At 40.9% G+C, this 14,297-nt stretch overlaps 1 protein-coding gene across 1 annotated transcript in view; it reads right to left on the reverse strand.

The window, feature by feature from the left end:
- The window catches only part of emc2 (ER membrane protein complex subunit 2), a 22,828-nt gene extending 13,192 nt beyond the window's left edge, over positions 1–9,636 (reverse strand). The window contains exons 1-4 of the mRNA XM_072460388.1: positions 9,586–9,636; positions 9,071–9,184; positions 6,957–7,021; positions 6,501–6,586 (exon numbers count right to left, since the gene is read on the reverse strand). Coding sequence (XP_072316489.1) covers positions 6,501–6,586; positions 6,957–7,021; positions 9,071–9,184; positions 9,586–9,625 — 305 coding nt within the window. The 5' untranslated portion in view covers positions 9,626–9,636. The remainder of the gene's footprint in view (positions 1–6,500; positions 6,587–6,956; positions 7,022–9,070; positions 9,185–9,585) is intronic.
- Between the last annotated feature and the right edge of the window lie 4,661 nt (positions 9,637–14,297).

The raw sequence follows: 14,297 nt of genomic DNA on the forward strand, positions 1-14,297 counted from the left end.
CAATATAATTATTAGCAAGTTGCAACTTGAACAAAAGAGGGAGAATCCTCCATCTTTTGCGGAACTGCTCCTCCTTCTAAGAACTGAAGAGGACAGGCAACAAGTAAAGGAGAGCTTGATGAGGAAACACATAAGTTCCATCAAGCAGCGAGCAACTCTTCATGCTCAAAGCACATGTCCCTGTAACCATGCGGATACAGACTCTGCTTCAATCAATGAGTTAAAACAGCAAATGAAGAAACTGCAGCAACAAATGTCAGCACTCCTCGCTCAAACCACCCCGACTTCGAAAAACACCAATCGCAGCAAAGCACATTCTTTCCAATCACCAGGCGGAAGCCAAGGCCAGAATACACGACCAAGACCCGGATTCTGTTTCAAGTGTGGAGAAGATGGCCACATTGCTAGTACATGCAACCAACCAGCTAATCCTACACTGGTACAGCAGAATAAATTACGATTACAACAAAAACAGGCACAATGGGAGCAGAACAACAATCAAAGCCATTTAAACTAGGATCAGTCTCTCCTGCGGGACAAGCGGAGGCTGCCTCATCTTGGTGTCCCAAACATGAACTTCGACAACCTTTCAACACATTACCAAGGGGACTAATCGGTACCAAATGTACTACTCAAGTTATCATCCAAAATGCACCAATCAATTGTCTGCTGGATACTGGTTCCGAAGTTACCACCATTCCTGAATCAGTTTACAACGCTCATCTATCAGACCATCAACTCAGACCTCTGGACGACCTTCTTGAAGTTGAAGGAGCAAACGGACAAGCAGTACCTTATCTGGGCTACATCAGTCTCAACATCACTTTTCCTCCCGACTTCCTGGGTACTCCAATAGACGTTGCCACGTTGGCTCTGGTAGTGCCTGACTTTAAAACCCATCAGCCATTTGTCCTTATTGGAACCAATACGCTGGACATTGTCTACACAGTCCACCATGAGCAAAGTCCTGACTTCAACCCAGTTCCGTATGGTTATCGTGCTGTCCTGAAAATACTTGAAAACAGACATAAATTAAAAAGAGAAGAGCATCATGGAATTGTGAAACTCTACAGCACAACTCAAAAAACTATTCCGGCTGGACAGACCATGCTTCTAGATGGCATCGTGATCTCACATTCGTTACAAGCAGAAGAATCCGTCATGATTGAACATCCTACCTCATTTCAATTGCCTGGCGGGTTGATGATCCAGTCCTGTCTTGTTGATTTCTCAAGCCAGAATCCAATTTTCCTGCCAGTCCCAGTCACTAACGAATCTGACCACGATGTAACTCTACCTCCTCGTGCCATGCTTGCAGAGATCAGTGCATTTCAATCAATTTCCTGTGCTGCACAGACCGGTTCAGAATCCATGTCTAACTCTTTGCCAAAGCCACAGTTTGACTACAACTTTGAAAACTCTCCTCTCACTCCTGAGTGGAAGAACAGAATAATCAAAAAACTTAATAGTATCCCGGATGTTTTTGCAAGACATGATTTAGACTTTGGTAGAACCAACAGAGTAAAACATCAAATAAAGCTGCTTGATTCAACGCCATTCAAACAGAGACCTCGACCCATACATCCTCAAGATATTGATGCTGTGAGAAAGCATCTTCAAGAATTGTCAGAATCAGGAGTAATAAGAGAATCGGAGTCACCTTTTGCCTCACTGATAGTAGTCGTGAGAAAGAAGAATGGCAGTGCCCGACTCTGCATTGACTACAGAAAACTTAACCTACAAACCATAAAGGATGCCTACGCTCTTCCCAAGCTTGAAGACACATTCACAGCACTCACAGGATCTCAATGGTTTTCTGTTTTGGACCTAAAGTCCGGATATTATCAAATCGAAATGGATGAAAAGGACAAGGATAAAACTGCTTTTGTCTGCCCACTAGGATTTTGGGAATTCAATCGGATGCCTCAAGGGGTCACCAATGCTCCATCTACATTTCAACGCTTAATGGAAAAATGCGTTGGGGAGATGAATCTCAAAGAGGTACTGGTGTTTATTGATGACCTCATTGTTTTTGCACCAACCTTGGAGCAACATGAGGAACGACTTATGAAAGTCCTAAACCGGCTGAAAGACTTTGGACTTAAACTCTGTCGAAAAATGCATCTTTTTCCAAACCTCTGTCCGTTACCTCGGCCATGTTGTGTCCCGAAACGGTGTTGAAACTGATCCGCAGAAAACTGAAGCCTTGAGATCATGGCCAATTCCTAAGAACTTAAAAGAACTCCGATCATTTTTGGGATTTTCTGGTTATTACAGAAGATTTGTGCAAGGCTACTCAAACATTGTGAAGCCACTTCATGAACTTACCTCTGGATATCCACCGTCCCAAAAGAAACTGAAGGCCTTGATCAAGCCAGATAACTACCTTAATCCGAAAGAGCCATTTGGAGGCCGTTGGACATCTGCGTGCCAAGAAGCATTTGAAAAAATTAAGGAAAAATTAACCTCTGCCCCAGTTCTTGCTTTCGCTGACCCAAGGAAGCCCTACCTGTTACACACTGACGCCAGTTCCATCGGGCTCGGTGCTGTACTGTACCAAGAGCAGAAAGGAGAAAAAAGGGTGATTGCCTACGCCAGTAGGGGGTTGTCCCGGAGTGAGTCAAGATACCCAGCCCACAAGCTGGAGTTTCTGGCTCTCAAATGGGCTGTCACTGAAAAATTCAGTGATTACCTGTATGGTACCTCTTTCACTGTTGTGACTGACAGCAATCCTTTAACTTATCTCCTCACTTCAGCAAAACTGGATGCCACAAGCTACCGCTGGTTATCTGCTCTATCAACATATTCCTTCAAGATCACGTACCGGGCTGGAAAACAAAATGCTGATGCAGACGGACTTTCACGCAGACCCCATGGAAAACCCTCAAATGACCTAATGTCACAAAAAGAACAGGACAGAATTCTCAGATTTGCTGAGCAACATCTCGAATGCCCCAACGTCATAACAATTGATCAACATACTGTACAAGCTCTTTCTGACAGACAACTAATCTGTAGTGCTCCTGATTATGCTCTCGTTCATTCCTTGTCTATGTCCACTGACAGCCTTCCAGATAGTTTCACTGCTGACGAGCAGTTTACTTCCTCTTTGGATCCTCACTTGAGCACATCTGACATAGCTGACAAGCAACGCGCGGATCCTATTCTCAGACACGTGATAGCACAATTGGAGACTGGCGAATCACCACCACCTTCCTTGAGGGAACAACTGCCAGAGCTGCCGCTCCTATTACGGGACCTAAATCGTTTGGAGCTCCATAACAACGTCCTCGTACGGAGAAGGCAACTTGGCAACCAGCTCCAACATCAGCTTGTGCTTCCCCATGAATGTCGTGCGTATGTTTTGTTCAGCCTACATGATCAGATGGGCCACATGGGCATTGAACGTACCTTGGATCTGGTCCGGAACCGTTTTTATTGGCCACGGATGGCCAACGATGTACAGACCAAGGTGAAGACATGTGAGAGATGCATAAAACGCAAAACACTACCAGAAAAGGCTGCACCACTGGTGAATATCAGAACTTCCCAACCACTTGAACTTGTTTGTATTGATTTTCTGACATTGGAACCTGATAAAAGCAAAATCAAAGACATTCTGGTCATAACGGATCATTTTACTAAAAACGCCCTTGCCATACCAACTCCGAATCAGAAGGCGAGAACTGTAGCCAAAAGTCTCTGGGAAAATTTCTTTGTGCACTATGGGATTCCACAGAAAATTCACAGCGACCAAGGACCAGATTTTGAATCACGAACAATAAAAGAACTCTGTTCACTGGCTGGCATTCACAAAATAAGAACTACACCATATCACCCAAGAGGAAACCCCGTCGAAAGATTCAATAGAACATTACTGGACATTCTTGGTACGCTGGCAGAACAGGAAAAAACTCATTGGAAAGACTTTGTAAAACCACTTGTTCATGCTTACAATTGCACTAAAAACGACACTACTGGATTCACCCCATATGAACTAATGTTTGGTCGCCAACCACGACTCCCAATAGATCTAATATTTGGCCTGCCTGTGTCCAAATCCAGTCTGAATCACTCTGAATATGTTCAGAAGCTAAAATTACATCTGGAAAAAAGTTACCAATTGGCTTCAGAGAATGCAAGTAAAAGTATGCTGAAGAATAAGAGACGCTTCGACCAAAAAGTCATTGCATCTGAACTTGAAGTGGGAGATCGAGTTCTTGTCCGGAACGTGAGACTTAGAGGAAAACACAAAATTGCAGACAAATGGGAATCGGAACCATATGTGGTGGTGAAGAAGGCTACAAATTTACCTGTATACACCGTACGTCTTGAACACGCCGACAAACCATTAAGAACACTCCATCGAGACCTACTTTTGCCTTGTGGATACCTACCTGTCACAGCTCAAGTCCAGCCATCACATGCCAAAAGAACAGTAAAACCGCCAGTACATCTAACGACAGACACTGAAATTGCTGAAGATGAACCACTATCCGATGAAGAAATACTGCCAACCAATTGGTACAACTTACCTTACTCAGAGCCTACACGATTTATAACTACCTTGAACATTCCTACCGAAAAAATTGTTCCTGAAATTCAAGATCCAATATCAGAACTGCCAGAACATTCATCAGACACTGAAACAGAAATTCTTGCCCAAGTTGAACACTGCACTGATATTCAGCAAGAACCAATAGATCCTGAAACAAACCCTCCAGACCCTGAAAGTGAGAACTCAATTGCTGACTCTGGCTCTGAACCTGACTCTGAACCTGACTCACCACATTCAGTGCAGACCCTACCTTCTGGTCCTGAGTCTGAAACATTCACCCCGGAACAACCAAAAAGAAGCTCAACAAGAGCAAGACGCCCACCAGACAGACTACACTACAGCCATCTGGGCCATCCAATTCTGAAAAGCATACAATCACTATTTGATGGACTTGGAAAAGTGTTTTCAATTGCCGTGCCTGAGGAGGATATTGGTTATCAACACTCTCCTGGCCATCCATCTGACAGCTGTCAGTCCAGTCCATGTACGGGGACGTACATGAGGTCAGGGGGGGACCCTGTAACCCATGTCTCAAATCCGGTTCTAAATGATTGATATTGCCCCCTCATACACTTTCATTGGCCCAACCACAAGGGGCGCTAGTATAAAAATGGCCGAACCACCAAGCCATTTCCGCTTCCTGCTCCGGCTGTGGACTGAAAACGTATGGTTATGAACTGTTAAACGTCTCGAAACTAACTGAAGCGGTTACAGATCATTCCAAGACTCAATGGTCAGGTTTTTTTTTTCCCCCTGACACCCCCTGATTCTTATCCTCTGCAAGAGGTGGCGAGCGACCCATGTGACCTAAGAATCTGGTAGGATCACTCTTTGTTTTTTCCCCGGATACGGACACCCTAAGTTGGAATATTTTTTTCGTTTCACTCGGAATATATTCACCTTTTTTGAGATCCTACAAACTGAACTTAAGCACCCAAAGGAACAGAACTTTGCTGGGAACCTTTTTTGTTGTTTTGAATATTTGTTTATATTTATTTATATTAATACAATTTATACAATTTATACTACAACGTCCTCCTGTGTTACTTTTTTTTCCCCACAAGCTCCTGTGGCCGAACTTAGTCATTTCTGACAGTCAAATGCGTATTATTTTAAGTTAGTGTTACAATAGCCTGCATCAAACAGAAGCAACTCTGTTTCCCATTAGCACCACGCAGCACTTCCAGAGCTGCTGCTAACCTCACATTCACTTTATTACTCAGCCGCACTTTGGGAGATTTTAGACGGCACCAGGCAACCCCTCACAAGCCACCCCTCACAAGCCACTTGATTCACATTATTTATTTACGAACCAAGTGAGTGTGTCATTTGAAGTCGTCTCACTGAAGTGTCTGCTGCCAATTACAAGCTGCCGTCCCATTTGTTTAATCTGACAGAGCTCAAGTAATCACTCAATTATCAAATAAACTGACATAACTGATTAACAATAAATGTTGATCATGTGGGGCCTTTACAAAAGAAAAAATACTGTATGTATGTATATTCTATGGACTAGTTATAGATCTCACAGGGTAAAACCGGGGCCAAAATGATGATTGTGGTGACATACCTAAATCAGTGCAAAACAGGAAAACCCACGAGAAAAGCCAGTGTAAAAACAGTAGCAGTGGAGAAACAACCATGCAGCACAAACCAGAGAAGACTGAGGGACCCCCAGAATAACACTGGTTCAGACCACTTCCTTCCCGGGAATCCCGAGCTTGGGCTGCCGGGCCACAGGACTTTGTGTCGCTAAACCTTTTCCCTACCCATTGCCCTCTTACTTCTGAGGGATCCAACATAAACACAGCCAACATTTTACTTGCGCTGTGCATGAACACACCCAGACCCATTTAGCATTTCCTAACAGTTTTCTAATCCAAGCTTTCCAAAAGTGCCCTTGTAACTTGTTTTGATTGAGCATTTTGAACCCAGTGCTTACCTTTCCAAAGCCTCCAGTCTCATGCCAGTTAATCGCTTCACTCTGTGGCTATCAGGAAACTGCTTCCTCAGTTCCTGGAGACAGGTCTGCAAAGAAAAAGGGAAAAAAATAGAGGGACATTTTTAAAAATCCAGAATTGAAGGATACAAAACGTGTATGGGCAGGACATTGCAGAACAAAATGGGGATGTGACATGAAGGGGAAGGACAGGCATCCAATTGTTGAAGCTAGATTCGAACTCAACCCCACAACGCCACGGCAGGTATGTATGCTATCAACTCTTTTTTTCATTCATCATCAATACATTTTATTTTGGCTGTTGAAAGAATTAAGCTAAAACAGTAATTTCAGTGTTTCAGTTGAACATCCCCAATTTTAATTCAGTATTTATTAACACCAAATGTGTAAAATTACAAACACAATAAGGGGTGAAAAGGTGTGGCAAGACAATCTTACCAAAGCCAAGTCATCCCGACTGCAGTCCAACGCAGCAATCATCACCTGTTCATAAATTATCCAAACTGGATGGAGAAAACAACAAGACATTAATTACTGTAATAACCATATTTAAATAAAAGTCAATAAATAAATAAAGCATCATGTCTAAAAACAAGCTTGGACTGTGTGATTTGGGCCGAATTTAGTTGCAAAATTTCAAAATTGTTGATTCATTTCTCCCTGTGGCCCTCAGAGGCAACTGTTGTTGTGATTTTGGGCCTTACAAAAATAAATTGATTTGATTTGAAAATTGTGCCAAATTTTGGCTCCTCTGTGCATCTGTCGTGATCGTGCAGTGTACGGTGTTTTGAGCTGCAATCACCTGCTCACAATGAACGCACGACTGATCATATGTTCGCAGGGACTTCAAATGTGTTTGAGATTTGTCGTAGCGTCCGAGTACAGCTGAAGCAAAGTTAAAGCAGCACGGACACAGTAAAATACAGCTGCAGGCGGCAGTAAACACCGCTCTGAGAGGCTGGAGCAGAGCCAGAGACACAGAGGTGAAACCCAGGGCACAACAAGCATCTCTGACCCACTTCTGAACAAATCAACACACACAGGAAAACCAGAAAAGGTTTGAGGCAAAAGCCTCAGAATTTAAACAAAGCAGTGCAAAAGTTAACAGTGCCAACGGTTTGTTGGTTAACAGGCTTCTATGATGTTTGGGGAGTTAAAATGCGCGGTATGAGAAGATGTTGGGACCACAGACGTGTTCACAGCGTTGCACACGCGCCTCCTCTGTCTCGTGTCCCTCATACAGTGTGAGCAGGTGAACATATTGCGCCTTACAGTGCGAACACCGTCGTGAGCTCAGGCTCTCCTCTTCAAAAATCACACAAAATCTGTGTATGCCCAACTTAACCCTAAGTATTGACAACTTTATATAAATTATAATCACAGTGTAGAGTGACAAAGTGCAGTAAATATTATGCATAGAGTTGCATACCATTATTTTACTAAAACTCAAACTCTGCAGTCATATTAGCTGTAATGAGTGTCAACATCAGAGTGTTCTACTCTACTACTTTCAAATGCAGTCTACTGAACCATCCCATGTCCAACAGTCTTTAGTTTTTTGTCTCCGTTGACTGTCATGGAGATGCATGAAAAACAAGCCCAATATCAAACGGTTTCAAACTTGCTATGTTCCAAAACCTAAACCAAATGTTAACCTGAAACCGAACCCTCTTCTAAATGTACATGTCTGTTACAAACTTAACCTGACTGTGAATGAGTTTGACAAAAATAAAAGAAATGGTTAAAAGGTGCATTGTGTACATTTTCTTGAAGAAGGTCTGCTAACTGCTTGTCTCCATGGAAATGTTAGGGCTTTACCTGGAATGTTCCACGTTCCATAACACACATGTTATGCATTTGAAAAATGCTCCTCAACATTCCAACTGAGGTAGATTTATAGGCAATGCAACTGATAAAATGAGTTTGTTAGCTTTTTTCAACTTTTTTTTGTTTGTGGAGATTTTGTTTCGCTCAAATTAACTTTATAGGGCCGAAAGTAGAGCTTAGCTTTCCTCGACAAACAGATACTCAAAAACATCTTATTTAAAGGAGAGAAAATTAATTAGATAAATTATGATCACCATGTCTGTATCAGTGATAAATGTGAGTGTTGCTGCAGTGTCATTTATATTTCCCAAATTTTCTTTTATTATATGTTAGGTACAAACGAAATATTTAGCAGAGTTGTAGACTTTTACATTTGTTGTTAGATTCTAGCAGCTCTCCTTTCATGAGAAAATGTAAATTCTCATTAACTCCAATCATGTAAGTATTTTGTCCAAAAAAACACCATGAAAACACCTAGGTTCACTAGTCTCCATGGACATGGAAACGTTGAATTCTCTGGAGCAATCCAGGCAAAGTTCACTTTTCTGTAGACACATTCAGGTGGCAGACCGTGCTCTAGAAAAGTTGCATAGTGCACCTTTAATTAACAGAACACTTTTATGATTGTCTCATTTACAATTCCAGTTCCGTCTGCTGTAATCACTTCACAATTAACTTAGATAACCTTACACAACAGATGCACCGATGCAAAAACAAGTACTTACCGTCATCTCCAAGTTTAGACGCATGTTCAGAGAGTAGTTCTTCACCGACATCCACTATGTGTTCACTATTCCTAATGTTATCCTCTCTCCACTTCCGCAGCTTGTCTCTCATTTCTGTGGACATGAGAAAGATTAACATTCATTTAAATCAACGCATTAGACGGTCAATCTGACAGTCTCCAGCTGAACTCAAAGAAAATATAAATCTGCTCATGCAAATACTAAATCCAGTCCTCTTCTTTAAACGTTAGAACACAGGATTTCATCAATAAGCCATGTCCTATGACTGTCATAAAATGCTACAATTTTACTACATTTGCCGTTATCCGTTAGCAGAGAGAGCTAGTTTTAATGCTAACAGATAGGAACTGTCCTCGACTTTCCGTACACTCGACCCCTGTTTTATGTTGACGGGCAGCACGAAAACTTTCAAACGCATCCCGAAGTTGTCAACCCGCATAACCCACAGAGAATTGTGTCTTATTTTAAACCGTAGTATAAATCTGCAGTCTTACCTTCCCACCCCACATCGTACAACTCTGAAACCGACGCCATCTTGCCCCTTGGACAACTGCAGGCGTGATGACGTCACAGTGTTACGGACGGGAGTGGGCGGGGTATAGGCTGGATAATGTTAATGAGAAAACATGTATCAAAAATACATGTGCAGAATACTAATTTAGAGTGACTGTATTCTGACAGTTATTTCGTTTGGTGGTTTTTCAGAATACAGTTACTTTTTTGAAATTCAAAGGAATAAATCATGGTATTTGAGCACACAATTTAGGCCTCGAAAATAGAAGACCTTCTACGACTCTGTGGTGGCATCAGCCCTCCTGTACGGTGTGGTCTGCTGGAGCAGCAGCATCACACAGAGGGAGAGGAAGAAGCTGGACAAAGTCATTAAGAAGTTCAGCTCCGTCCTGGGCTGTGCTCTGGACTCGGTGCAGGAGGTGGGGGACAGAAGGGTCCTGGCTAAATTCACATCTATGCTGGAACATGAGTCTCACCCTCTGCAGGACACTCTGTCCGCTCTGGAGAGCAGCTTCAGTGAGAGACTGATCCACCCTCGCTGTGTGAGGGAGAGGTTCCGCAGGTCTTTCCTTCTGCTGCTGTCAGACTTTATAACAAACACTTCTAGCCTTGAACATGTGCAATACTGACTGACTTAATCATGTGCAATACCGTCATATTCATGTGCAATTACTGTACTCACACGTAATTAATGCCATATTCATGTGCATATAACTGATTTAAATAAGAGTGTTTACTTTACCATTATTGTTAGTATTATTTTGTCTTATGCTAGCTATTTTTATTTTATTTTATTATCATTTTATCATTTTATGTTTTCCCTCCATTCCCTATTAAGATATGAGAGGAGTTTTGTTAATAAGAGTTCTTCTATTAAGAGTGTTTTTTCAAAAAACTTCCTATAAGTTATCTGTCCTTTTTCTCTGCATCTACTGTGTTGTAACAACGAAATTTCACCATTTGTGGACAATAAAGGAATATCTTATCTTAAATGAGTGAGAAAAATGGAATAGACATTGACATTTTTCCTTCTCTAATTTGTAATAAAAGCTTTCTTATATTATAAATAAATGCATAAAAAAACTGTGAAACAAAAGCAAAAAGCTGTTTTCTTATGTTGTGTTTTTAAACTATATATAATGCAACTTCAATTCAATTCATTTTTGTAACGCCCAAAATCACAACAGCGGTTGTCGCCTTCAGAGACAACCGCTGGTGTTGTCATCATAAAAGTAATTATTCAGAATACAGTACTCTTTTGGATTGGATCATGCAGCGGAATACATTGTATTGAGTATTCTGTAACTAAATACCGGTACATATTTAAGCATTCTTTAGATCACTGTGACATTATTGCCATCACAATCTTTGAACTTTCTAGGGGCACTACTTTAAAACCTGGTTTGGTCACCCACTGTCCATTAAGCAGCTTCACCTATAGCATTTTAAAATAGGTATAGCACACCAAGTCTATGATGGACTTCGTTTTGCACCACTGAGCTCTGCCATGCAGTAAGAGGCCCTGAGTGGGAAATTATGGCACATCACAATTAGGTTTCCACATTCTCCTGCTCCTCTCTCTTTGGCTGCGGTGCCAAGTACAATATTGAAGCACTGTCTGAGCAGCACCATGCTGGTAATAGACAATATTAACGTAATAGCTCAAAACGTCTGATATTTGACCACTGACTTTCAAGGCCACAACGTAAAAGACTAAGTTCTGTTATATAGTCAGGTTAATGAAGATAGGATACGAAGACAACACACAGTTCATAAGCTCTCCCCACCCAATGGCTTTTATAATGACTTGGAATTTATACAACCGACAACAATTAACAAAGAAAATTTTGGTTTGGATACCACAAGTGCATTGCAATTTTACTTTAACTAGACATGCAGAAAGTATTTTTTTTCAATGCCCTCTTGTTTTCATTTAATCATGTCAGTGGTTACATCGGAAGGCCTCCACTTGGGACACACAATAGTAATTATTAGAAAAATTGTTAGTTCTGAGGAAAACCAATATTGAAACATCATCCACCGTGAAGTCAAAGACTGTAAGTAAACTGCTAAATCTGGGGTTATCACATTTCACTTTTCTTTTCAAGCAATAATGCATGTAACCGCAAATTTGGAGGTAGCACCGTGTTCTTGTCTAATGTCTTGTTTCCATAAGATAATTGTAGTCCGTGGGAGAAGTCATGCATAACAAGGGGAAAGTGGGTGGTACAAATGATTGTTTGGAAAATTAGGGAAGTACAGCAGTGATTGACCTGATTTTGTGATATTGCTGATATGCAAGAACAAGTTATTTACACAACAGGCACAGATGCACTTCTTGCTTATTGCTTTCTGAATTAGTCGTTGGTCGATACCTGCATCCTAACCAGGAGAACAGTATAGGTCAGCAGTGGGCTGCAGCAGATGAGTGGGCTGCTGATTTATAACCCTATAGACCAGGCTAATGTATGGCTACAACGTTAACAACAAAAATATAGACGTTCACATGAAAGAGCAGGGAAGTCCAGTTCATAAGGCCCACTCTCTTTACTGGCAAATGGAATAACAATTAATTTTTCTGTCCAAGTCTGCTCATTAATTTATGCTACAATAAAAGTATGTGACAGCTACAATAAAAGTATGTGACACCACAGGGGTTCAGTTGCTGAATATTAGCATGCATATTCTCAAGCTCCATATATATTGAGTAATGCCTAAATTAGACAAAACGTCCCATCTCTTCTGTCATTTTATCCCAATCGCAGGGATACTGGTAGCAATGTAGGTGCCCTATAAGCAGAAATACCCAGTGGTGCCCCCATCCACTCAAGCCCCCTCGAAAGTGTAACACATACACAGGGCGTTGATGACTCTTATACAGTAATGGGCAACCCGTCAATCGCAATCTACCAGTCGATCCTGGCGTCAAAACGAGTCAATCCCGGAGCCCTGCTTATCCCAATACAGTGGCATGTTCTACATTTGACTTTATTCACACACAGAACAACACAGTAGATCATGCAATATAAACGTGAGTTTCACCGTAACCTACAGTCACAATATAAGCTTTGTCTTCAGAACAGCAAGTAGGGTCACATGCCTACTCGCACATACATGAGTGAACGTGGACACATGAGGCAGAGGGGGGGAGAAGGAGGATACAGGGGAAGTAAAGCCATATGAAAATAAAATAAATCGTCACATTTCTATGTCTATCTATAGAAATATCTAGAAATGTTCTATTTCTATTTATTTTCTACCTCAATGCACTCAAAGCCCTTTACAGCAAGGAACCAGTCACCCAATCACACATACATTTAAACACAAGTGTACACAGACACTGAGGGCGAGGTGGGTTAAGTGTTTGGCCCAAGGACACAACAGCAGTATTCACCTAAGGCAGCTGTGATCACACCAACTTGTGGGTCAGTGGATCTGATCACTCAAAAAAACATGTTTATGTTGATAGTGGAATTTAAACAGCTGACCATCGGATCATAAGACAAGTGCTCTACCTCTTTGCTACTGCTTCCCATATTCCTGAGGCTGTCTGTTTATCGGGCTTGTCCCAGGTTTAGACTACTTTGTTGTTTTTAGTTAAAACATTTTAAGCAGCAGAAAAGTCCAGTTTTTTTTTTTATCGTGGATTTCCTAAAATCCCTTAACTCATGTAAAATAGCTGCAGAAAGGAGAGCTATGACAAGATGTGGCACAGGTAGGCTGGTACAATATTTATTTTGGACTATATGATTAACTTAGATTAGTAAGACAGGTATTATATGCCTAATGTAAATTAAATTCAAACATCTGAAATATCAAATGTGTCTAATTACATCAAATCCATATTGTACATTTATACATGTTATTTCACTTTTTAAGTGTTTCTTTTAAATAGACCTATGTCATCTTGATCAATATTTATGATCCTGATAATAATCATCAGTCCTTGCACCCTTATCAAAATCTCCAGGTCTTGCTGACACGAAAAGTAGATCTCGAGCTGAGACCCCGGCTCAACCTTGAGGGACTATTTCTTAAGTGCGTTCTTGTAAGAAATATAATGTATTGTTCCCATTCCTCGAAATCAAATAAAGCATGCATTTAAAAAACAAAAAACAAATCAAGTTTATTTGTAAGATAAAAATAGACTGTACAATTACATTTAAAGATTGGCTCTTGTGATAATGAGTTGCTTGATATTAACATAGAAACGACAATTCAGAGTTTGTTCTGAAAGGTTTACATTCCACTTCTTAAAACCTTACCGTATACGTTCATCTAAAACAACTTGAATGGAAATGAAAACAGAGTTTTTTTTTTTAAAAAGGTGACCAATTTTTTTAGTCAATACTTTTTTTAAGTAAACCTGACTAAATGTAGTGCATTAAACTCACGTCAATTCTCCTTCAGATATTTCCCCACTAGAACATTGTTTTAATAAAGCTGGAATGAACATTTGAAGAAAGTCAAACTAAATCTTTAGGCAATTTGGCCTTTGAAGCCTTTCCATACTAAAGATCTAATTTCTTGTCAGTCTGGATTTATTTGCGGTATTGCATACTTATTGCCCTTACCCGCCCGTTTTTTTACGGCCGCTTCCTAATTCAATTGTGTGTAATATCTGCACCGCCACATAAATCTAGACATGCACTCATGGCATAGAAAACACTTGCATTGTGAAAAAGAATCAATG

This window comes from Eucyclogobius newberryi, unplaced genomic scaffold (assembly GCF_026437365.1).
Source record: "Eucyclogobius newberryi isolate DKJ021-1_F unplaced genomic scaffold, fEucNew1.0.hap1 SCAF_3, whole genome shotgun sequence".
NCBI classification, from domain to species: domain Eukaryota; kingdom Metazoa; phylum Chordata; class Actinopteri; order Gobiiformes; family Gobiidae; genus Eucyclogobius; species Eucyclogobius newberryi.